This window comes from Styela clava, chromosome 5 (genome assembly GCF_964204865.1).
Source record: "Styela clava chromosome 5, kaStyClav1.hap1.2, whole genome shotgun sequence".
In the NCBI taxonomy this organism is placed as follows: Eukaryota; Metazoa; Chordata; class Ascidiacea; order Stolidobranchia; family Styelidae; genus Styela; species Styela clava.
In genome coordinates this window covers 2,952,443-2,972,780 of record NC_135254.1, presented here as the reverse complement: position 1 = coordinate 2,972,780, position 20,338 = coordinate 2,952,443, and the positions used below count along the sequence as shown (strand labels likewise).

The 20,338-nt window shown below is 34.0% G+C and overlaps 1 protein-coding gene across 1 annotated transcript; it reads right to left on the bottom strand.

Moving 5' to 3' along the window:
- Nucleotides 1–3,820: 3,820 nt before the first annotated feature.
- Nucleotides 3,821–10,981, bottom strand: LOC144422813 (uncharacterized). Its single transcript, XM_078112661.1, has 5 exons — nt 10,648–10,981; nt 9,932–10,090; nt 7,406–8,239; nt 6,922–7,068; nt 3,821–4,080 (listed from the first exon to the last, which is right to left on the bottom strand). The coding sequence occupies exons 1-5, from the start codon at nt 10,886–10,888 to the stop codon at nt 3,821–3,823; spliced, it is 1,641 nt and encodes a 546-aa protein (XP_077968787.1). The 5' UTR covers nt 10,889–10,981.
- Nucleotides 10,982–20,338: the final 9,357 nt, after the last annotated feature.

Sequence of the window (20,338 nt, the reverse complement as noted above, 5' to 3'; positions counted from 1 at the left end):
ACGGTGACTGTACATTTGAACCCATGTACATTTGAACCCATGCTTATATCCACGGGTTCAATCTATATACGAGTGCTAAAACCCATGGGTTGGGGTTAGTATGGGTTCAACTATCCGTGAAACAAAAAAAATTCCATAGGTGCAATAGCATACAGGTGCAATTGTCATGGGTTCAAATGTACGTGGGTTCAAATGTAATGGAACCTTATTGCCAGGGATGGCCAATTCGAATAAAGTATTCGAATGTATTCGAATATCTCGTCATTCGAATATCGGAATTCACGTTCATAAGAATATCGGATATTTGTGTGACGTCACACATTTTCGACGTCGCTTTTAAGACGTTTCCGTTGAATGAAAACATTCTCGATAGAAACTTGCGCGTGATTGTTTTTATCACTCATCAGCGTAACGTGTTATTTAGGCCCGCAAACGCCTTTATGTTTGTGTTATTTTCTCTAAAACGAAAATTTTCCACAAATTTGTTCCACGATAACGATAACATTTATTTTATTTTTGTACGCGCACGGAATTGTGAATCTGGTAAATACGTTCATCGGCGGCGAGTTTCTAAAGACAACGCAACTTTTTGATTGAAAAGCGGCAATTTAAAATACTGAAAATAAAACCGTAAACAACATAAGTTTTATTGAGGCCCGCGAAAATTTAAAAAACGCTTTTCTAAGCAGTGAAAATCGCAAAATTTCGTGTGCCTCTGGCACACATTATGTTTGGTCGGCGTTTAGAAACGTATCGTCACTAATAGAGGGCGGGATTTTCCTGATTATCCATTACTTTAATATGCCGTCAAATATTTTCGGGTTAACACGATACAAGGTTTGAAACGCGACTTTTTCCCTGGTTGTGAGGATGTATATAATATAATTAATCTAAAGTATATTCAATCAATTTTACTGTGATGAAATAAATTTTACTCTGAGCATTTCGATCGAGCGGAGTCACTGTTACCAAGTACATCTAAATATTTGCCGAATTCGCAAACTACGGATAAAAACAATATTTAATCGGACAGTTTACCCCACGTTTTTATTTTTATGGCCGCGGATTGCAATGGTATATAAGAGTGGTGAAGATTTTATTTTGTCGACGCAACCGCAGGTTAAATTGAAGACAATTAAATTAATAAGAGCAAGACACACGGGTCACGAATTCATCACTTTGCACAACAGAAAAATATATATTCGTTGTTATATTATTTGTTGTATAAGTCGACTCTTTTAACAGGTGGCATAATCGCGGCGATGAATATGTATTTTTAATTTACTGCTAAACTTTATATGTATATTCATTGTATGAAATTAATTATTCTCTACACTTAACAGGATTTTATATAATTATTTGAGATTTTTCTAACGGCAATAACGAGTTGGCAAGATTGCAAAAATACATATTAAAATTAAATACATCAAGCAGTTTATCTTGTAATTTTAGGTCACAGATTGCCGTGGACCGAATAGTAATGTTTTTTTTTTTGACGTAAGAAGAAGCAACCGCGAAAGATATTTTAGAATCTCGTAGTTGTCATGGATTGAATATTTTACGAAACAGAATGATCATTATACGCTGACAAGACGGCCCTTTTAACGAGCGCGGAATCGCGGTGGGTGTTACAGGCGGCAATAAGAATTTCCGATTTCGAAAATCCTGGCTGCGCGCTGGCAGTGGTGGTCATCTATTCTCTACTAATTTATTTCTAACTCCAAACACAACAATATGTTACACATAATAACAATATGGTTCACATAAATTTATATACAAATATACTGGTAGGTAGTAGAATACTCTAGGCTTAAATATTTATTTTAAATTTTTAAAGGCAATTATCTGAATACAAGTAGTATTTTTGTCAATAGACTCGACTATTATCGTAATATCATGGTACCAATGATAGAAAGCGTCAGACAACTCCTTGGCTATCTTTTCATATGGTCATTTGTACAAAGTGAATAAATTTAATAAACTGATTGTGTCACAAGTTGCTATTATTTTTTATTAATAGCTATAAACTATCAATTACTTTGTGTACATATACTGTTGGTCTGTGGCTTCATTCTGATATTTCTATTGAAGCTTATTTCCTAATTTACTGGGTTTTAATCAACTAAAACAAAAATGTGTTATTTTTGATTTTAGAATGTATTCGGAATTCCAGATTCGAAAACATTATTTTAGAATGTATTCGGAATAGTTTAGTATTCGGAAATGGCCATCCCTGCTTATTGCACCATTGAATCTAAATTTAAAGTGAACATAGAAGAACTATGAACATCTAGAATTTAAATAAATACCGTTTTAATATTACCCATGATCAAACAAGCATGATCTATATATGGCTATGTTATGATTTTACTGCACAAATGGCTTCTATATTCGAACTTTTTCTCAATAACAAACTTTTCAAAGCTTTGATTTCCATTAGAACTGAATTCAATCAGCATACCAGTTTAAATTAATTATAGATGGACAAAGCATGAACCCGAGTCAACCCATATAAGCATTATACAAAATACCGCCTGATTCTGTATATTTCTATGAGAAGCAATAACTCATGTGAGTGAATGCAAACATTTGGCAATACTTCTTTCAAACTTCTGGACTGTGCAATGGCCTAACGCAGTGATTACCAAAGGGTGTACCGCTGTGCACTAGTGCTACGCAACAATAGAGATGGACACTGCTTGCTGCAATTTCCCAAGCTGCAGTTTATTTATCTGTTTATTGTTGAGTTTGTTTGGAGTTTCAAAATAAAATCAGGCAGAGAAAAGTTGACATTAGGCATATATGTTTACAAACATAAAGTACACATTAATGATCACAATATTGAATTTTATTCAAATTTTTTCCATAGGCACGCTGTTAGTTTTTTTCCCTAATAATTTAGCGCCGCACAAACAAAAAGTTTTGGAACCGCTGTCCTAATGGTTGAAGTGTTGAACTGAACTAAGCTGACATCAAATATTAAACATTTCGGTTCAAATCCATGCCAACCACCTCACCCAGGATGAAATAAATTGGATAGGAAATGCAGAACCAGAAAATTCGAAATAACAATATCTCCTTAAATATCATTAGATATCAGTGTCTGATAGCTTAAATTTCATTAAATATAAGATATGACAGAATTAACATATTTATCCTGGGGAGAGAAAAGCCGATAAGACGACTTAATCAAGTGGCGAACCACAGCCTCTCATCCCGTTACCAGTCTATAACACGTAAGAGATTGTTTAGCCAGTTATTCGTTTTCTGAAGCATGGACTTGATGGTGGAGGAGGCTGTAACAGACCAGTTGGTCACGTGAACCACCCTACTAAATATTTGTGACTGCATGTATAGGGGCCTTGTTCAGAGCAAAAGACATGAATAAGCATCGCATAAAAAAGTAACATGACAGTACTATTATAAGGGATGTCTTTGCCATTATATCAAAATCACCATATTTGGAGCATTTATGAAATCAAAGGGTATGACAGAAAATTTTCTATTTTCCATCAACGTTTTTGTTTACATCATGTTGTATTTAGTAAATTTTGACATATATAATATAATGATTTTGCTTCTTAATTGACAATAAGATATATATTTGTGACCCCTCAATGAATCAAGAAATGAAATTCAAGAAATTCACAATAACAATAATTGTACCAAAGAATTCTAGGCAAACTATCAGGTTATGGGCATCCCTAAATATTACTTTTACCAAATTGTAATTTTCTATTTATTGCGCTGGTATTTGTTTCAGGAAATATATTTTAATCAATCGATGTTCAAATATGCTGATGTGCAATGGGGATTAATATTAAGAACAACAACCTTCTTGAATAAGAATCTTGATTCCATCAAATCTATAATTTATTTCCCAACCAACAATTAAATTTGCTTCGTAACTCACCTTCAGACTTCCAGCAGGAAATGAGTAGGTGATGACAAGAGTCCACCTTTCTTCATATCCTGGCAGTGATTCTCCCGAACAATTCCATAACATCTTCCCATCAGGTGGTTGTTGGTTGATGATTTTTAGACCAGAAGTAGTTTGACTTGATGACTGAGATTCAGCACCTGGATAAAAATAAAATCAAAACTTGTAGCAAGAGTAATGTTTGTTCCTGTTTAAGCAAAAATGCTTGTGATTGGGGGGTTCAAAGATATTTAAAAGGTGCCATGATATATAAAATAATTATAAATTAAAACAATGAAAATTATGGTTCCTAGATGTAATCAAGCTATTGTGTGGTTATTTGAGTTTTGGGCAATGCCATGGTCTAGTGCAGGGTTTCCCAAACCAGGGGTCGCGACCTCAAATGAGGTCGGAGTGATGAGTAGGTAGGGTCGCAAACAGGTCATGGGGTCGGCGGGGTCGCTGAGGTATGGTAGAGGATGTACGAAACATCTAAGATTTGACAAACCATGTTAAATTTAGCAGTTTGTACCATGGCTTACAGTAAAACAGGCCCATATGCATCGCTCTATGCTTATGCTATAAAAAAAATGTAGGTGCTTATTGTGACATCACTGTTTGGTTTTAGCTTATTTTACTCAATATCACCACATGACGTGGCCCCCTTCCGGCGCCTTTTTGTACTCGTGGCCCCCCTGTTCGCCATTCCAAAAAAACTTAACGTATTGGATTGTATTATATTTTTACGATCTTTTATGGAATGCAAAAGCAAACCACAGACAAGAAAGAGCTTTCTTACTAATTAGTGGGTAGGAATCTGATATGCTACTTCATAGCTGCTTTCAAGAGCGGGCTTTTCCTCTGATAAAACCGGACTTGGACAATGTCTTGTCAATTTAACTCGCTTGACATCCAAGAAACCGATATCAACCTCTTTCACCTGGGGATGATTTTTGTCACGGTGGTTTTGAAGTTTAGATGGACGTAATGATTTATTGCTAATTACGGTTCCAATACATTTGAACCCATGTACATTTAAACCCGTATACATTTCCACCTGCGTACTATTGCACCTACGGATATTTGAACCCATAATAACCCTAACCAATGGATTTTAGCATCCGCATGTAGACTGAACCCGCAGATATACGGGTGCAAATGTAATGTATGGGTTCAAATGTAATGGAATCGTAATTAGCAATAAATCATTACGTCCATCTAAACTTCAAAACCATCATGACAAAAATCATTCCCAGGTGAAAGAGGTTGATATCGGTTTCTTGGATGTCAAGCCCGTAGGCCGGATCCGGCCCTCAGAAGTGTTTCATCTGGCACAAATCAGCACAGCAGGTTCTACGTGGACGTATACAGGACTTTTAAATGCAACGAATCTAAAACAGTGGTCGGCAACCTTTTTTAAGTGACGGACCGGTAAAGCCTGACCAATATTTTGGCGGACCATATTTATACAAACGAACTTAGATACAGTTATAAGCATATTACGAGTTGGAAAATCATTTGGAATATTTGAAAATATATTCGAAAACAAAGGTGATGCTATTTAACCAAGATCTGCATTTGTTTACTGCCCATTAACTGTTCCCAATTGGAAGATATGTTCGATAGTGATACACGTAACATGTTTCTTATTTCGGTGTTGACAAGACCATTCCATCGTGCATAGAAGTTTCCAAGGATTCATTGCCTCATTTGAGAGCTTAGTATAACAAAGGTCGCAAACTGGACAAATTTCGTTGCTGTCACGTACGGTTACAAATCCAATAGTCACGTTTTTAGCGAGAATCATTTTGTTTAAGACATCTTATTTAGACTGATGTACAACTTTCTCATTCAGAGGCAAAATTGATGCAGCATTATTGCGACATATTGACGTAAAAATAATTTATGGAGTCAGACATGCTGCTCAGATGCGTTGTATTTGTCTACCTTGCTATTGGGTGATATTTTCTTAGTTGTGGTTGTTAGATTGTTGAGGTATTATTTGAGCCTTGTCCGTTTTTGTGTCACCCTTCTGCGGACCGGTAGTAACCTTTCTGCGGACCGGCAATGGGCCGCGGCCCGGTGGTTACCGATCACTGCTCTAAAACAAGTGCTGCGATTGCGACACTCTTTAAAATAGACTTTTTCAGTGGATTATGATTTTGAACAAAAAATCTGTGGCTGATACGGCCATTTAAAGTGTCTTGTCATATTATTTTGATTATGTTCATTTTGTCGAATAAGGTAAAATAAAGCACTACTACTCTAAAATACTACGGTAATCTACGGACATGAAATACGTGATAAACTATTGACCGGATTATAAATGAATTGGATTCGGATTTTTGCGACCTTGGAATTTGTCACTATTCATTTGGCACTCATGATTATTATTAGAATATCGTCGTTGGAAAAATCTCAGGATCTTCATGTCTCTGGGAAATTCATATTTCCCGATAAATGATAAAATTTTTAAAGGCAACCCAACATAACGTGTGCCGGCAATTTTGTGATTTACGCAGTCCAAACAGCATTCATACGATTTACGCTATTTATACGATTCGCACATTGCGTCACGACTGGAGTCTCTTTTTCGTGAAATATACGACTACTACTACTATAGAACATTAACTGTAAAATACTATTAATACCTTTTAGAGTTGGACTGGGTATGAATAATACTGAGTATATGGCATCCGGCTGTGTTGGGAGAGAAGAATTGGCCAACACACATAAATCAAGTTTGAAACAATTTTAAACAAATTGAATGTTTCAAAACTAAATTAAAAAAACTACATTTGAAAGCCCGTCACGGTAAACGTCTGTATTTATGTAGCAAATTTATAATGTAAACTTAAGCTTGGCTCACATATTTTATCAGAGAAAGTTAGGTGGTGTATATGAACAAACTGCAATTTCAGGTGACATAGTACTTTTGGTGGCAAAATCAACACAAAAACTGAAAGAAACCCAAAACAATCAAATGGGCTGCTTAAATTTACCATTTGTTTTCTCTTTAAGCCTTTCTATCTCTTTCTCCATTTTCCTCTTTTCTTGTTCATTTTTTAATTCCATCTGCTTCATTCTTTCTTCAAACTCTTCTTTGACTTTTACAAGTTCGTTATCTGGAGTTCTTCGTACTACAGAACCTAAAAGTATTGGTTTCATTTAGACAGAATAATAAAAACCACAGAGCAAGATTAATTGAATAAATGAACCAAAATGTTCCCAAATGTCATTCATATAAAGTAAACATCTTGGGTATTATCACAATATGTCAGGTATGATTTAAGCTAGGCTTTGGGGAAAATATGGAATCTAGACTTTATTAAATGATAATTTCATATAAAAGTCTTGCACTAAACTTTGTTTTTGACTGAGTTCAAAATTTTCTACTAAGGAGGAATATACTGTGTCCAAACAATTATCCGAATTTTTGATTAAAGAAATATTTCATTAGAAAAAAGATAGAACCTTTCTACTTACTCAGTTTGGAATGAGGGCAAACAAGTTGACCATGAAAATGTTTATGTTTTCGAATTTGTTCGGTATTTGGACGATCCTGTGGTCGGAATCTGAGCATCCAACCAACCAAATCCTCTAGGTCCCCTTCTAGTTTGCTCAGGTCACATCCTTGATATCGTTTGATATTGAGATTCCAACTATCAGGGTCATTACCGAATGGGTGGGAACCATCGGTCGAAATGAAATGGATTACGAGTGCGGAAGAAAATATGTCCGATTGTTTAGAACAAATATCAGAAAGGTATATTTCCGGGGCCCTCCAACCATCAGTGCCAACACGTAAAGTGCTCATTTTGGTTACAAAATGTCCTTTTCTTAACTGTTTTCCCAAACCAAAGTCAATTATTTTGAGAATTCTCCCATTGTCCGATACCAAGATATTATCTGGTTTAAGATCGCGATGTAGAACTTCGTTAATGTGGATATGATCGACAGCTTCAACAAATTGTTCTATTTGTTTATGTTTGACTTCGTCAGTCTTAGGCTTTGGATCGTCTTTGACAAAGTCTGTCAAGGTTTTAGATTTAAAGTATTCCATTGCGATGAATATATGTTCTATTGGACCAAAGAAATAAGTCCCAGATTGGAGGACAGTTATCACATTTGGGTGGGAACGAAGCTTTCGGATGATTTCCACTTCTTTCCTATTTTCATCGCTGAGTTTGATAGATTTTATGGCGATTGGATCGAATCCTCGAGAACCTTTATGAGTCTGCAAGCCTCTGTAAACTTCACCATACTTTGCTAGTCTTTCATTATAAAGCAGCAACAGGTTATGATCGACGCGAATTGAATCTGTAAAACATAAAATAGTATGTCTTTGATAGATAATTTGAATTGTGTGTGAAACGGTGACAGCACATTTAAACCTACGTACATTTGAACCCGTACATCTGAACCCGTAATTTGAACCCAGGACAATTACACCTGTATACTATTGCACCAATGGACATTTGCACCTACGGACATTTGAACCCATACATTTCCACCCATGGATTTTAGCACCCGCATATAGATTGAACCCGCGGACATTTGAACCTGTGTACGTTTGCACCCGCGTACATTTGAACCCATGTACATTCGCACCCGCGGACATTTGAACCCATGTACATTTGCCCCCGCAGACATTTGAACCCATGTACATTTGAACCCACGAACATTTGCACCCGCGGACATTTGAACCCATGTACATTTGCACCCGCGGACATTTGAACCCATGCAGGTGACCGTACATTTGAACCCACATACATTTGAACCCATGTGTATATTCGCGGGTTCAATCTATATGCGGGTGCTAAACCCATGGGTTAGGGTTAGTATGGGTTCAAATATCCGTAAAACAACAAAAATTTCCATAGGTGCAATAGTATGCCGGTGCAATCGTCGTGGGTTCAAATGTACGCGGGTTCAAATGTACGCGAGTTCAAATATAATATACATTGGTTCAAATATACGCGAGTTCAAATGTCCGTGGGTTCAAATGTACGCGGGTTCAAATATACGTGGGTTCAAATGTCTGTGGGTGCAAATATACATGGGTTCAAATGTCCGCGGGTGCAAATGTTCGCGGGTTCAAATGTACATGGGTTCAAATGTCCGCGGGTGCAAATGTTCGTGGGTTCAAATGTACATGGGTTCAAATGTCCGCGGGTTCAATCTATATGCGGGTGCTAAAATCCATGGGTGGAAATGTATGGGTTCAAATGTCCGTAGGTGGAAATGTTCATAGGTGCAATAGTATACAGGTGCAATTGTTCTGGGTTCAAATTACGGGTTCAGATGTACGGGTTCAAATGTACGCGGGTTCAAAGATAATGGAACCGTGTGAAACACATCTAGTACAAATCTAGTATTTGAATTTGATCGTTTGCACACATTTCTGGTAGCGCGAATGCCACATTATTTTCGCCTAAGAACAATCGCCACATGAAACTTCATATCATGGTGCAATTGCACACTCTTTTGCTGTGTTAAAAGCCTGCCACAAAGGGACATGTATGAGGTGTTTTTTTAATAAATTATCAAACAATGCATTGTTTTTATTCACTTCTCATCAATATGAAGGATGATGTTGTGTCTGTTTTATGACCAAAATGTTATAATCAATTAGCAACTTCGTTGCCGAGTGGTGCATTGTTCGAATGATAATCTGACAAGCGAGTACAAAAATTTAATCTCAGCGCAATGCATTTTACATATAGCTGTCTGTAGAAATATATTCTTTCGAACGTGCACATCAAATTGAGTTTTGGCACAAGGTTCATTGTTTTCCACTGTTGCTTTTCTAACACTGTAAACATTGTTTATAAAATGTAACTCTTTACGTCATACTACATGGCCCGCCAATATAGGTGGGCAAAATTTTTGGCCCCTGATCCAAAAACCGTGCCAACCCCTGATATAAACACTTACACGCAAAGTTTGTGTCCAGATCAGCCCTAAAGTTTCCTGGGAAAGGTAGAATCCACCCAAATCGTGTAAACTTACCTGCAAAATGGAATGGTATTTCTCCTTCTGTTTCATTTTCTACTGCATCTTTAGACTTTGCTGCCTTTTGCTTGGTTGTTGAGGTTTTTTCATATGTATTGCTGCTTCGATCAAGCGTAAAACCAGAACTTCCAGCAATACTGGTTTCTATATTGTCCCCTGTTGAGATAAAGCACAATAGTCAGAATGGTATTTATTTATTATTTACTGTAAAAAATGTAAAAAGTTTGGTTGAAACATGCTATTATTGTACAAAAACAATGAAATGTCCCCCTTGAGTATTAGACAAATTAAATACTACAGTTCTTTCTTAATTTTTTCTGTTTTTTTTTTAATTCACCCATTTTTAGTTTTTCAATTAAGCTCTATTGTTACAAAAGGAGCATTTTCCTGGCTGTTGTTATTTCAGGCATGGCTGGAAGTAACTTCGTACGAGCCAAAAAATATGACAAATAAAATTAACAAAATTTCACTATTTTGCATAAAATATCAACTGAAGGATATATGAAATGGTTATTGAATTGCAGAAAAATTTATTTGTACTTGTATTTATTCACCCCAAATTAGGTAAAATGTTATTTATGTAATATTGACAAAAAGCAAATATTATGAAAATATGTTTTTATTTGTAGGCTATAGACATGAATAAGATCCAATAATTAACCATTAAGAGGGCAGTCAACAAAACGACAATTTCTGGCAGAACTTATTCTCACCTTCCTTAATGGTTTGCTTGAAAACGAATGTTGGAGCTACCACAGTTCCATGTTTTTCTGAATGTTTCACGAGACTTTGGACAATATTTTTACCAAATTCTTGTACCGTCCCAGGCATCGAAGGCCTCGATACTTGTAATGCATTTCGAACTGAAATTTGATCGTTTGCTTCTGAAAATTCTGTAGATTCATCTGAGGAATCGGCAGAATCGATTTCTCGTATTTTACCAGATTCAGCCATTTTACCAATTATGGGATTAAAATATTAGATGATATGTTTTGAGTATCAGCCTTATCAGGCTGTGCTATTTAATCTAAAACAAAATAAGATAATTTAAGTAATAAGTAATGAACAGTTATGATAAGTAATTGAACAGTATTCATCATAGTAATGACTTCATTTTTTGACAAAAATGGGATGGAATATCGATATATAGCTATACAAATTTATGTAAGCAACAATGAATCTAACAGTTGTTGTATTTTATTATTTCTGCTTCTAGTGTCCTAGTTTATTTCAAAAACGAATACCTTTGGTTAGGCAAAACGTTACAGAAATACATTTGTGTTATTGTGCAGCAGGACACATGGTGTAGTCATGTTTATACTTGCAGCAATAACTTGAAATAGGCCACGCAGATGTTGAGGCAAATGTTGCCAACATTTCAACAAGATTGAAATTTCAGCTGTCTATGTGACTAATATTTAACCATTTCGCTGCTGCAAATGAAACCATAATGACTCGAACTAGGTTTGTAAAACAAAGCAGAGGAGACTTGACATGAAGGTGCAGTGACTAGACTTGACTTCGCACTAGAACTATGAAATCTGTTCAAACTTGAATTCATCTCAAATCCAAGTTCAATCTATTATAGGGTTACCATATCTGGAAAGACAAAATTCCTGACAAAATTTCAGTGAGCCACATTGGCCAATTTTGCAACCAAAACACTTAGGTACCTATACTGTTTAGTATTATGGTATAAATTTACGATGTATCCAAAGGCACAAGCTTTCGCTCGTGAGAATAGAATAAATGAAGAACAAAACGAAAGGAGCAGATTTGTTGCCCAATCTTTAGCACTAGTGACTAAACTAGTAGTTCTCAAATTTTTTTCACTCGCGGCGCACTAAGAAAATAGAAAAATTATTGCGGCACACTTGTGAAAAAATAAAGTTAGCTTTGAACAAATTATTCTGCAAATGTTAAAGCAATGTTAAAGCCTGTTTGGAGGATTGGTTTGGTTGCTCCCTTTTTTGCTTTTGATTTCAGTCACAGCAGAAAATATGTGTTAACAGAACCATGGAGAATCAAATGAACACGTAACTGAACACGTAAGTCAACATGGTGGAAGGTGGACATCTTGTTTACAAAAACGTTATGACATCACAATACAATTATGCTGAAACATCGCCCTTATTACCACGACAGGCAAATACAATAATAATATCAGTCTAATTAATTATGGATACTCAACTCTCCCAAGCTTGCCCGTTGCAAGCATGCCGATGTGTAATGCGAACAGCTTATTTTCTAAAATTCCAAAAAGGGCCACGGCACACTTGAAAGTCGCTTGGGGCACACAGTTCGAGAAAGGCTGGACTAAACTCTAGCACGGAATAAATACAGGTAAAAGCAGTGCAACCAAAATACCGATTACAAAATGCTGACAATTCAGGTCATCTGTGACATCACGAATGCGACGCAATCCATTTGCACAAAAATGCTAGAATGTGACATATCTCTGAAAAATAGGATTTCATGAATGCGCAATATCTGAAAACTCAAGGATTTGTATCAGGGATTCACTGTATTCGAAAATCCCTGACAATTAGGCACTTTTTAACATTTCCCCCTGACGCAAACTTGACCACTAAAATCTCAGACATGTCAGGGAAATATATGGCGTATGGCAACCCTATACTATTGGAGACACTTACACTTGTTACACAATATTCAACCTGTGATCCTAATAATGGTGACTTTATAGATTAAATGAAAATTGCAATTTATAATTCCATTAAAGAACACACATACATTACAACAGGTTCTATCATTTATTTCAAACAAAACTTCTCTACACCAAACAAGAGTATTTTCAATTTATCATGCATTTTTAAATATCAAGAGTTAGAAATTGCATGAATATGATGACTTATTTAGGAAAAGAGTTATCACATTAACAGAGCATCCTATAACCTGTATGAGTAAAATTCTGACAGAGTTATGCTTGAACTTTTATTTAGTTCTTCTTTAATGACTAACTATTCTTTTATACCTGATATCAATAATGTAAGACTTGGCTATTAGAATGATAAAACTACTTGTACAAGGCTGCTTGAAGGCAGAAATACTGTTTCTTGATATCTTTCAATGGAATATTTAAATATTTTTCAACATTAGGACAGAGCTCAAAATTAAATCCTGATACTTCGAGAGTGACATCACATACATATAATACAATATAATATGCTAAGATATCAAAAAGCATAAACATGTATTGATACAATGAAATAAATTTGCCAATATTATAATAAAAACACACAATGGTAGAATATATTAAAATAAAGTTTGCATTCTAAAACAATTTCAGTTTAAAAATAAAACTGACAACAGAAAATTAGATCATAGGAAAGTGTAAATCAACCAGTAACATTTTTTATGAAGTATGATTTATAAATATTATGAAACTTTATCCAATGGCTATATTTGACGTTTTATCAAAAAAAAAAAAAAAAAAAAAAAAAAAAATTAAAATCGTAACAAAAGAACCCAAAATATGAGGGGCTGTGCCATAGTAAAATGCTCTTCGATTTAGAATACTTTCAATTAAATTAAAACAGGTAAACGCAGAATCATTTGCTAATTTGAGGGTGTGGCTGATTTGACCCGCTGAGGTGGGATATCTGTCGTATATTATTATCTACATATTTAGTATTCAGGGCTTGTTATTTTCCACGTAGTCACTATTCAGCTCTTCATTGACTACAAGAAAAATCAAACATTTGAGGGCGTAGCTATTTCGACCCACTAACGTCATACAACATACAAACAGTGGGTAATAAAACCTATAATATTACCAGGTATTACCATTAAAATTTGCGTGTTTATTGTGTAACAACGGATTTCACAATATTTGCTCAAAGACATGCCATAAAACACTAACCGACATAGTGATTTACAACCTTTGTATTCCTTAATATTATGTTAATTATGTTAGCAGATTTCACCTCTTGTAGAATAAAAAATGAAACTATTTAAGTAAAATATCTGCATAAAACTGCTCGTTTACCGTAAATATGTATAGGCATAACTTTTCTTAATAACTTAATAACTTTTGCTACTATTTATCTGCTTACCAACTCCACACAAAATTTTGATTTGATTCTTAGGCTCTTAGGTTACCTGGGTAACTTTCTGATTTATATTATTATCAATTTATTTTCTGATGCAGTATGAAAAAATAAATTTTCGAAAATTCGCATTTTCCAATTATGTTCCCCTAGGTATGTAATACTGGCATTCTTTATTAAACAATCATACTGATTATAGTCTATTGCATTTCTGTTCCATGCTCATGATATGGCACAGTCAGCAATTGTAGTTATATTTAGACATTTGAAAGTAAACAACTCACTCCTAGTGCGCGGCCATGTAAGTATGGATTTGTAACAACTAAATCTGTTACATTCATGACACCCATGCTTGTTTCCTTGTATTTTGTAATGGTACACATACAAGTGTTTAGAATACAGCAATCCTTCAGACCACTGAAAAGTCCACTGAGTGCCGAATTTGGCAGACTACTCGAAAGCATCTTTTTTAAATTTTGACTATGGAATCAAATACGTTTGTGAAACTGCTTATCAATATTCAAAACCTTGGAACCTAACTTCACTAGAAATGCAAACAGTGGATAATGAAACTTATAATACTACTGAGTGTTACCATTAAAATTTGCCTGTTTATTGTGTGTCTGGATTTCAGAGTGAGCCATAAAAAAGGTTCTCACAAATAGATTTATAACTTTTGTATTCGTCAACACATTTATGTTGACAGATTTTTAATCAATTAGAATTAAAACTGAGTATTTATTTAGTAAAAACATTTGCTTTACATTGTTATATATTTAATATACATATCGTAACTAAAAGGAACCATGTACTAGAAGAAGTGTAACAATTTTTATTCATAAATATTTAATTTATAATTGACAGCCCAATTTTGTCCGCCCATTTTATCAGTATCCAATAATAACTAATAACATATAACTATCGAATAAGCACAAAGCCATGTTTAAACACCCACTGATATCTCACAATATGTATGAAACTACTGTTATATGGGACTGCCACAGTCTTTCCGGTTTAACATTGTCTACCCAATTTATTACACTCTGGTGAGGTTGGGGGCATGGCAGAGGTAAGGCTAATGCTTTAACTGTTAGGCCAGCGCGCAACCCTATCCTGATAACAGTCATTTGCAAATGCACTGAATTTGGGTGTGTCATATGACGTACATGACTTTTAAAAAAATGCAACAAAAGTATGCAAACTTCATTTGCACAAATCACTGATGCATGGAATAATGGGCTAATGCTAATGTGACTGAACTAAAACTAGAGTCAAAATTAGAAACGTTTCCTATTATTTCTTTCCTTTACATTTTAAAACATAACTAGATGTGAGCATTGACAAAATAAATATTTTTTCTTAAGAAATATTTCTCAAAGCCAGATATCACGTAATTGCTTAGACATAAAAGAAACTGATCTATGAGCAAAGATACGAGGAATTAATGAAGTGCCATTAGCTATAAAGATTATGAAGAAATATAGTGAGGTACCACTTTGCTTAATGCTGTATAGATAAAACAAAAATTTAGCTTGGTGCAGAAATGACCCAAACGCCTAACGTTGAGCTGGGAGAAAATGTCTTTATTACATAATTTTATGTTTAAAATAACCTTTATATAAAAGAAGATTCAAATCACAGATGTCAATGTAGCTGACAATTTCTAGACTCAAACTCGATTTTCGAATCAAAACAGCAGCAGCTTGACTTGATTTGAGGCAGGAAGTTTGCAATTTTTTGATTAAAACTTAAATGACATAAATTAGAATTTGGTTGTTAAAGCTCAAACTTGTTACAAAAAATTAATTTGTGATAATTATGACTTTGTAATTTCTAATTTCATTCAAAAACCTTCTTATACTCTGTAGCTTCTGCCACTAAGTCTAAATAAAAATTCTCTGCATTAAATGAGAATATTTTCAATTTTCTAATTGATTTTAATACATACTAATAAAATATATAATCAGAACTTTCTAATGCTTTGTAACTCTACTAGCATGACAAAAGTACGCTAGAAGCAAGCTGGAGAAAATTTATTGTAAATAAATTGTTGCAAAATGTACTTTATATTTTAACTTTATTTGAGACTAGCAAGCGGCAAAGTATGGTATATCTGGGATGTTATGATGAGCATTTGGTAAAAAATGATATTAAAATATAATGTGACTTTATAATACTACAGGTGCTGAGATATTCTATAACATTTAAACTGAAATTACAATCTTCAAATATATGGACACCACACTAGATTATACTCATACTTTGCAAAAACATGGATAATTGTGTATTGAACATATAGACAAGTGGCTCCCAAACTGGGGGTAATTACCCCAAAGGGGTAGCGGGACATGCAATGCCCGCATCTAGTCAGTGAGCCAAGTCATCTGGTTTCGTACTTTGTGAGGGCATAATAATAATACTTCGCCATACAAATTATGGGCTAAAAGGCTGAACTACCGCAAATATAGCATATTAAAGTCGGATCGTTAAGTGCAAAGCTGTTAGTATATTCGCCATTTTTAGTAAAAGAAAAAGTGAAATCTGTATGACAACTGTTTTTTTATGAAAGGGGTAATTGAGCTTTTGGCAATTTGATTAAACGATATTAAAAATTTTGGGAATCACTGATATAGCCTTAACTTAACATTTAAGTTTTTTTAACTTGAAAATGCCATAACTTTTGCCTAAATTGTGAACAGTTCAACAAGAGGTTTGTATTTTAAAATAATTTACTTTCTGTACTTTGTCCCTGATATCACATAGCTGGCTGCCGTTATCAAAAATGCAACGAACCACTCTTAGTATGGGGCCACTTAATATAAATTCCTATTTGTTATCTCCTTGTGACACGCAGCACTGTTTGTTTTGTATTTCGTAATAAACTTTACTTTTAACAAAAATGTAGTTTTTGCAAGATGCAAAGTTAGGTGATGAATTCCGATCTAAATTTCAATTTTCAATAAAATATCCAAAACTTGTATTTATGAATCTCATTAAATTCATTTTCGATTTATCAGGATTATTAATAATTGGTCGATTCCTAATTAATGATATTCCCAAATAATTGTACTAATGTAATAAAACTAGGAAAAAAACAATATATATATATATATATATATTTTGGAAACCAGAACATATATTTTAGTTTATAAAAATTGTAAATTAACTGGCTAATCACTGTTTTCCCAATCATATTGAAATGTAAAGCTTCAAGTTTCATGCCAATTGATATTTGCTGAAATTTAATTCTTTGCTATGTTTAGTTATATTTTTGGAAAAGATTTGGTACTTTGGTGGTCACCCATATTGTCAATAGGAGTATGTGTGATCTTGCTTGAAACAAATTTTTCCTTTTAAAAATATGATTTAGAAATACTTTTTACGCCATGCATTCCGAATCATAAGTTGATTCTGTAATTGATTGTGTAATTTTGATAATTCTACAGTTGATCTGAAGAGGGTTGGCATTGCCTAAATTCAAAAAGACAGTAACCGATTGCCAATCTTAATAAATAATCAATACAACATCAAATTAATAAAATATTTCCCATATTCATGCTGTTCTCTCCAACATATTCAAAATAGACATTGACAACTAACTCAACAAAAAGTAGTTTGCAAACTATAGGGCAATAAAAGGTTTCACTGAAACTCCCTTCAATTCTATATCATGATGGTAATAACATAATAAAGACACGGGTAGGTAATTCATATGATAAATTTAAATTATATTATGTAATTTGGTGACTACTAAAACCTACTCACCACACTAGCCTACTTCGGTAAGGGACTTGAGCAGAATTGTATATTTGGTGAAGGATAATTGCAGTTTTCAAAATTAATACAAAAACTTCAAGATTCTAACAACTGTATCTAAAACTGTCTAGATCTTTGTGAGATTTGTGGTTAGTCTAGTACAGTGGTTTCCAAACTGGGGTAAACTTCCATTTCAATGTAGGCAACTTATTAAGGGTCCCTAGAACAAGACTGTATATTTTGTAAAACAAAAATTGCAGTGTTCAAAATTAATCTAGAAATTCAACGAATTAATTATTGTTATTAAATGTTATAATAATATACTGTTGTTATTAAATATATATATGGCACATAAACATAACAGCACATTTGTGCTTAGAAGAATGAGGCTGTCAACATCACATAGCATGCCACCCAAAAATACTTCTTATTAGCATTCTGAAACATATTGGGTATGTCTCAACGAATGCTACTTAACACAATAACGCTAAAACCTATTCCACTATAAACCGGAATGCTAAAGAAGTTTTTTCACAAATACGCTGACTAATTGAATTTATTTGAATGTACAAATATTAATAGCCTACAAGGGATATGACATTAACATTGCATGACAGATTGAAAAATGACTAATAAGTTAATGAAATTATCTGCCTAATACTACTATCTTGCCTATCTAATTATTCAAAAATATATGAGCATACATTCCACAATACTGGAAGTACACGACATTATGGACTAAATATAAATATTCGAATTTAGAAAAATACCCACTCATTATTTTCACTCAAATTTAAATTATATTTCCTTACAGGGAATAAATCTCAGTCATTAACGATGTTGTGAACATTTACTGAGTCAGTCCATACGGTATTAATAACAGCAATTTGCGAATGCACTTCATATGGTTTTATTAACTGCTAGACTCTAGACCAGTGCTCGTCAACCGGGTGTATAGTACACCCCAGGGTGTACCAAAAAGTTTGAAGGGTGTAGCACATCGATAGGGTGTACCGTACAGAATGTTGTAGGATACACCATAACGTGCAATGTACTTATTATATACGCTAAAATTGACAATAGTTTGTAATATCTATTCAACTCCATAGCGTATGTCTGGCATTTTCTGATATTTTTTCGAGTATCGCAATCTTGCACAAAAAGCTGTTACCATTCTCGTCCTAATGTCTACAACATACCCTTTCGAACAAGGATTTTCTGCACTCCATCCAAAAATATAATAAATGGCCGACGAATTCCACAAGCAATGTTCACATTAACTAAATATTAAACTCTTCTGTCCACATAGACATAATCTATATAAACTATCTATATAACTTGTAAACATTGAATTTTTCAAGTATTAAAAATGTTGGATGGGCGGGGTGAACCAGGTTTTGAGAAATAGTTAAAAAGGTGTACCATTACAAAAAAGGTTGACGAGCACTGCTCTAGACATACAAGAGACACATGGTTGAAAACTTGACCGAAATTTAGCTTGATATGCATATATTAACGAATTTGGCATATATCTTTTGCTACTATATATCTGCTTACCAACTCCACACAAACTTTTGAATTTATTCCAAGTCTCATAGGTGTGTCATGGTAGTTTTTTGTTTAATATTATTATTAATCTACTTTTATATGCTGTATAAAACAATAATCGAACAATGAACAAATAATTTTTTGACATTTGCATTTTTCAATTACCGTATGTTCCTCAGGTATGTAATACTGGCATCTTTATTGACCAATCGTAGTGGTAATTTCTAATTGCATTTTTGTACCATGCTCATGATATGACACAGTAATTGTATTTAGCCATTGGGAGGTAAACAACTTACTTCCAGAGACCATGTAAGTATGGATTTGTAACAATTTAATCTGTTACCTTCATGAAACCCATGCATGTTTCCTTGTATTTTGTAATGGTAAATATACAATTGTTTGAAAATAGGGAAATCCTGAAGAGAGTACGGTAAGTGCCGAAATTGGCAGACAACTTGAATACAGTTTTTTCGAATTTTCTAAATGATGATTATGACATCACTAGAAATGCAAACAGTGGGTAATGAAACTCTTAATATTACTGAGTGTTACCATTAAAATTTATGTGTTTGTTATATGTCTGGATTTTACAATATTTGGTCGTACAGGCCCCACAAAACACATTTGAACAAATACATTTATAACTTTAGGATTCCGTAATGCAATTATGATGGCTGATTTAAGATCTAGTAGTAATTGAAATTGAGTAGTAATTTAGTGAAAATATATGTGTGAGACTGGTATATATTCAATATCTTTGTAGCTTCTGCCACTTATTTAAAAATAAATCTTTACGCAACATGAAAATATTCTCAATTTTTTTAGAGTGAGAGAGAGAGAGATTTATTGATTCGTCAACCAAAACAAATATAAATATGAAAGCATAAATACAAATAAATAAACACTGTTTATAGTAAAGACTGGAGGAAGCGATACGACCATACGGTCATCCAAGTCAGCTCCCCCCATATTCACTGTTAGGCATAAGATTCACAGATTATAGAGTATTATACACTTAAATAATTGTAAA